The sequence below is a fragment of the Lactuca sativa genome, chromosome 2, assembly GCF_002870075.4.
Source record: "Lactuca sativa cultivar Salinas chromosome 2, Lsat_Salinas_v11, whole genome shotgun sequence".
In the NCBI taxonomy this organism is placed as follows: domain Eukaryota; kingdom Viridiplantae; phylum Streptophyta; class Magnoliopsida; order Asterales; family Asteraceae; genus Lactuca; species Lactuca sativa.
In genome coordinates, this window is record NC_056624.2 from 140834898 (window position 1) to 140841694 (window position 6797).

A 6797-nucleotide genomic window follows, 5' to 3' on the forward strand; every position below is an offset into this window, starting at 1 on the left:
TGCAAACCCAAATTACCAAGTTTTCATGAGTCGCAAATTGGCCAATGGGTTGCGATTCCAACCCAAACATAAAGAAAAACATAACATCGGCCTATCATGTTCTCAAAATAAGCCAAATCAAATTGAATATCAAATACATTGTTAGGCATGCTCAATATGAAAGATTCATGTAAAAAGATTACTATTTGAAGACACTTAAGGAAATAAAAAACATGATCATGGCTTCATAATGTACACCATAAGCCTCAATCACTTTAATATGTTGTGCTTTATATGACTACCATCACAAAGTGACAAAGTCCTTGACCTCCAACACCTACATAATCATAACTCATTATCAAATACTCAACAAGAAGACAAGATGGTATGTAACGGTGTCATCAAGATATTCAGGAAAGCATTTAATTAACCATAATTCAAGATTTTCCTGCTCTGATACCATGTAGAAGTTTAAGATTTGGAAAGAATTTCTTATCAATTTCTTAATCTGGTTAACCGAATACAAAACTATATACATCAAATAAACAACCAATTAACTTAACTCTGTTCAACTAGCTAAACTATAGTTAACTAACAACCAACTCTGTAATAAAGGTCAAGAATAGCCAACAAGTCAACGCCGACTAACTTCATCTTCTCCAATAACATTTAATTAACCATAATTCTAAAACTTAAATTTTAGTCGATGAAAAGAAATTTTAAATTTAAGTTACTTTATTAAACTCCCATATTTTATTAGTGTCCAATTATTTAAAGAAAGGTGTTAACCTTAGGAAAATAGAATATCAAAGTTATAAATTTCAAAACTTACTTCTAGTCACCATATTTTATTAGTGTCCAATTATTTAAAGAAAGGTGTTAACCTTAGGAAAATAGAATATTAAAGTTATAAATTTCAAAACTTACTTCTGGTCACCCTTTAGTAATGGCTTCCATATTGTCATTAAACATCATAGAATCAAATAGCTTTAGTAATGTCGAAATTGCCGCAAAAAGGAAGTACAATCTCTAGGTTATTTCAAGAGGTTTACCAAACAACAAATACATCAAGATGCACATATTGGTTGAGAAATACAATCTCTAGGTTATTTTTTTATGAACAAGAACTTAAAGTTCATTTTGTTAAGACGGAAAGTGTGATGAAAATACATCAAGATGCACATATTGGTTGAGAAATACAATCTTTAGGCTATTTTTTTATGAACAAGAACTTAAAGTTCATTTTGTTAAGATGGAAAGTGTGATGAAGTGCGAAAATGTCGATGAATGTTCAACGTTTCCTTAACATATCTTAGACATTAACATAAATTTATTCAAGATTTCACTAAAACAAACCATGATATTAACTACTCACTCAAGACTAATAATTTCGAGTAGAGGATACCATACAACACAAAGAAGAAATTCCATACTTGGAAATTTAAAATTGAAATCCGCACACTCCAAAGCTCCTCAGACACTAACCCTTTACCTATTCATCAAGACTCTAAAATTCGATCTTTCTACAAGAGCTTCTTATAGAAAACTATAGAGTAAAGGGGTTCTTTAAACTCTACCATTACAACTTCTCCACTACAAAACACAAGGCTCTTCCGAACTTAAAAAAACACCGGATGCCTGCTCCATCCATCCATCCATCCATCCATCCATACTATACAAAACCATAACCTCGTTTTTTTTTTCTTTTTTTTTTTCTCAAAAGGAGTTCTAAGCTATAATATTCTTTATAACAACAAACTCCTTTTTTCACACATGCAAACCATTGTTTACATTCACGTTTACATTCACCTTCACGTTACCATATCGATGATGTGGCGATAACCCCGAGACCCCCTTCCCAATGGCATTATTGTTATTATTAGTATACCCAATGTTCACCTTCATGCCAATGTTCTTTTTCAACAAGGCATCCAATTGCCCACAAGCTGCTGCGATAAGTCCTGCATTTTTCACCAAAAAATAATCTTTTATTTTTTCAAATAATTGTTATTAAACTATTTATATGTGCTTTGATAATAAAAAACTCACCTATGAAAAGTGGCGAAGGTTTCCTTGGTCTAGACTTGAATTCCGGATGGAATTGAACTCCCACAAAATACGGATGACTCGCGAGTTCAACAATCTGTTTATTAATATAATTTACAAAATCAGACCCTGTGCTTCCTGATTCTTACCATGTTTGGTCCTTATTTCAAGATTTTGTATCAAATTTGGTCCCTAAGAACTTTTTATTTTGGTCTTTATTTCATGGTTCCGGACACCAAAATCGATAAGAAGCCTTGAAATAAGAACCAAAACTGAAAACGGTTTAAGTTTCAGACTAGACATGGTACAAGTCAGAAAGTACAGGGACTAGTTTTGTAAATTACTCATGAGTTTATACAAAATAACCCACCTGCATTCTCTGACCAGTCTCATCTTTCCCTGTGAAACTAAGTCCACTTTTTTCTAGTTGTGACACCATATCCGGATTCACCTAATTTTTAAATCAAAAAGTTAGAAAAAAAAATATATTCATTGCAATGAATATAAATTATTAAATTTAACACAATATATATATATATATATATATATATATATATATATATATATATATATATATATATATATATATATATATATATATTAGTGACAAACATACTTCATATCGATGCCTGTGTCTCTCACTAATGAAGCTCTGATTTCCATATCTAATGACACAATTTAATTTTGATTACATTTTATTATCTTCAAGAAATAATTAAAACTAATAAGCTATAAAGTAATCGGTTTTTTCTTACAGTTGAGCTGATTTGCAATCTGGGACATGAAAATACGTCTTCCTAGATCCAAGCCTCATAGTCCCACCCATATGAGTTTTTGAACCCTATATTATAAAACATATAATATCAAAAGGGTGTTCAAAAAATCAAGATTTTAAATTAATTATTAGTTTGAAATTCGAACACAAACCAAAGCACAAACCTCGGGCATAAATATAACACAAGGGTTTTTAGTTTCAGGATCAAATTCAGTGCTATTCGCATTCTGTAAACCAAGAACAGATCTCGCATACTCAATCACAGCAATTTGCATTCCTAAACAAATCCCAAGATATGGAATTTTGTTTTCACGAGCGTATTTTGCTGCAATTATTTTCCCTTCAACGCCCCTATCGCCAAAACCCCCTGGAACCACAACAGCGTCTGCAGCTTTCAATGAGTTCCATGCGGATTTATAAACATCTGGACTCTGTAAGGGTAAAATCGTCCATTAATATCATATAATTTTGGTTAAAAAAAGTGATGAAGAAGTAGAAGAAGATAATCACTTCTAAAGCGGTTGAATTTTCAAGTTCAGTAGCGGAAACCCAATTGATTACTAGCTTCCTTCTACAAGCAACTGAAGCGTGTAATAAAGCCTGAAAAAGAATATTAAATGTTAATATTTTTTCAAATAATCGAAATGAAAATTATTATTTAATTTATTATTACCTTGAGTACAGATAGATAGGAATCAGAAAGACCGGTATACTTTCCAACCATGGCAACTCTGATTGGCTCTTGTAACATGTCACACCGTTGAGCCATGGCTGTCCATTCCCCTAAAACCGGTTTGCGTACCACGCTGTACAAAGGAATGGAATTGCTGATTCCATCGGAATTGAAGTTTAAGTGTGAGAGTATTGGTTTACGGAAGGAGGACAAACCTTAGAAGATTAAGTGTTTTCAGGATTGATTCGTGAACCTTCTGGTCCTATGAAGATAAAATAGAAGAAAAAATTTAGTGTTTGGTATGAGGGAATCATGGAAGGAATGGAATGGAATCGCTGATTCCGTCGGAATGGAAGATAAAATAAAAATTGCTTGTTTCCTTCCGTTTTGTTAATTTTGATTCCTTAGCTAGAATCTAGAGTGTCTTTTTTTATTCCATAACGTTTGTTTGTGATTCCATTCCATTTGTCTGTGATTCCATTCCATTCAACAAAACAGATTAATAACAAGAATGAAATTTAAAAGGAGGAACGAGTACGTACTCTTAAGAGCAAAGGAATGTGCCAAATATTGGGGACATCGTACAAACTGACTATGTTTTGTAACTGCAAACAAAGGAATTATTGAATTATTGAAGACTCATTTCAAAAACCAAAAGTCATACAAATGAGTTCAATGGAATAGTTTGTGGTGTATATAAATATATATATATACCGGGACATGACAAAATCTTGAAAGTTTTTCCTTCAAACTCACATCCAATTCCTGCATATTTATTTAAATATTTAGTAAATATAACTTATAAAAACAAAAAACAAAAAAAAAAAATGATATTGTTAGGCTTATTCCAACCGTTGTGCTGCGACATGCTAATATGTCCGGTGTTAATCCCAAGCTCCTTAACTTACGAACACTATGTTGGGTTGGTTTTGTTTTCTAAAAAAAAAATTAAACATTTTAAATCTTAACAAATTTCTTCACATTTTAAAACACAAAACCAATAAATTCTCATTTTTTGACTTACCGGTTCACCAACAACATTTAAAACCGGCACAAGACTCACATGTATTAAACAAAAATTCCCGGCTCCTAAAAAAGTTGAAACAAGTTTATTATTACACCTCTGACTATCAGTATCAGTATTAGTATCAGTATTAAAGCGATACTGTAATACTCTATCATAGTATTACATCTATCATAGTATTACAGTATCAGTGTATCAGTATCAGTATCAAATATTTAAAATATTTACCAACACGATAAGAGAATTGTCCGAGAGCTTCAATAAACGGCATGGATTCGATATCCCCTGATAATCCATACAACTAGTTTTAGTAAAAAGATAAAATAAATAAAAATTCATTTATGGAAACAAAACAAGAAATAATTAAAGAATACCTATAGTACCCCCCAACTCAATCACACAGACATCTGGCGAACCTTCTTTCCCATCAACAGGTATCGCTGCCACACGTTCGATCCAATCTTGAATCGCATCGGTAATATGTGGCACAACCTGAACCGTTGATCCAAGATAATCTCCTTTCCTCTCTTTATCAATCACATACTTCAATCAAAAATCATATCGAATAACAATAAGTTCGTATCTTTTATGATTTGTGATTTAATTCGTTTCAAAAATCCTCTTTTTTTTTTTTGTAATTAATGATTTAATACCTGATAAATCTTCCCTGTTGTGATGTTATTATCACGTGTTAACTTGATATCAAGAAATCGCTCGTAGTTTCCTAGGTCCAAATCCACCTTCAAAACATTAAAATTAAATCAATTAATTAATTAATCAATTAATTTGGATGTTAATCGAGTTATTCATAATTAGAAACAGTGACGGAGATAAGGAGGGGCCATGGAGTGTCATAAAGGCCCCATTTTTGAAATGGACAAATGGGTTTTTGGATATTAGTAAAGAATTTTATATCGAATACTTTTTAGAGGTTCCCAAATCGTAATCTTTTTCTGTAAATTTTCAATAATTTTCACCTCTCCTCCATCGTCTAAAACAAAGACTTCACCATGTTCGAAAGGGGACATAGTTCCTGCATCTGTGTTTAGATACGGATCTGCGAAGAAAAATTAGACATTAAAAACAAAAAATTAAACAAACAAATGAACAATACTTTCGATTTAGCTTGAGAAATCTTGAAATTGTTTATTTTTTTAATCCAGAAGTAAATCCAAACTCTGAAATCTCAATTACATAGTGTGGTTGTGTACGACAATGAGACAGGAAATCACCATATCCAGATTTTGATAACGACGAGTGGGATTTAGCAAGAACATGTAAAACCCAGTTGGTAAATACAAAAGGGTATTAAAATGTTCTCTTTTTTTCGAAGAAGAAAACCTAGAAATGTTGAAACGAAAATAAGCAGATAGATCAAAGATGAACAACACGGGAAAGTGAAAGTGAAAAACAACCCAATCCCAGTAAGAAATAAGTTATCGAAAACAAAATCAAGGAAACCAGTGAGGGAAATTTGTGTATTCTCCATAAAACAGAAAGATTCGAACCAATTTTAATGGAAGTAACGCGAAGATCGCAGGTTTGAAGAAGAAGGCCGATACTGCTAGCAGTGACGCCTTTCCCCAGTCCGCTAACAACACCTCCGGTGACCAAAACGTACTTCATCTCCTTCTTTCCGCCTGCCATTACGCCTCAAAAACATGAATTCCGTTTAGGGTTGTAAATTCCCCAACAAGAAAGAAAGAGAAGAAACATTATTTATTACCCTTTTGAAGGTTTTTGGAGTGTGCTTGAGCGCAATTCATGTTAGAATAGTTGCTTGTTGAGATATGTTAAACTTAGAAGATGATGGAAGAAATCAGATTTGTATTGTATTGTATGTTTGGGAGACAATGGATGAATGAATTGATGGAAGAGCAGAGGAGTGGCGGCTTTATATGTGAAGGAAATGGAAAATACAAGAAAAATTAAAAAGAAAAATGAAAAATGAAAAATGAAAAGAATACCCACTTTTTCTTGTTCAATAGAGAGAGAGAAATAAAAAAGACAGTCTCCCCCCCTACGCTTTACTTAACTTTCATTTGTCCACATCTTCACTCGTGACATAATTTAGAAAGAAAAATACAAATATAGTTTAATTTTTTTTAGACTTAATAAAAAAATTAAAAATAATCCAAATAGCCTTTGATTGTATGTAAAGTCTTATGGGTTATACGGGCGTCACCAATGATTTTATGTATAATATTTAACAAAGAATCAAATTTTATCACGTACACCAACGATTTTATGTATAATATTTAACAAAGAATCAAATTTTATCAGGTAAAAACGTAAGAGGA

General features: G+C 32.1%; 1 protein-coding gene across 2 annotated transcripts; it reads right to left on the reverse strand.

The window, feature by feature from the left end:
• Positions 1 to 1291: 1291 nt before the first annotated feature.
• Positions 1292 to 6421, reverse strand: LOC111917501 (uncharacterized). Of its 2 annotated transcripts, none has more exons than XM_023913182.3 (19): positions 6224 to 6421; positions 6006 to 6137; positions 5475 to 5554; positions 5151 to 5237; positions 4872 to 5040; positions 4726 to 4782; positions 4498 to 4562; positions 4326 to 4409; positions 4188 to 4238; positions 4016 to 4078; positions 3689 to 3735; positions 3474 to 3606; positions 3311 to 3400; positions 2965 to 3231; positions 2781 to 2866; positions 2642 to 2690; positions 2396 to 2476; positions 2029 to 2122; positions 1292 to 1940 (listed from the first exon to the last, which is right to left on the reverse strand). In XM_023913182.3, the coding sequence occupies exons 1-19, from the start codon at positions 6261 to 6263 to the stop codon at positions 1747 to 1749; spliced, it is 1869 nt and encodes a 622-aa protein (XP_023768950.1). In that variant the 5' UTR covers positions 6264 to 6421; the 3' UTR covers positions 1292 to 1746. The 2 variants fall into 2 exon arrangements, with proteins under 2 accessions (XP_023768950.1, XP_042755127.1); XM_042899193.1 differs by lacking the exon at positions 6224 to 6421 and adding an exon at positions 5730 to 5838 and having other exon boundaries at positions 6006 to 6138.
• Between the last annotated feature and the right edge of the window lie 376 nt (positions 6422 to 6797).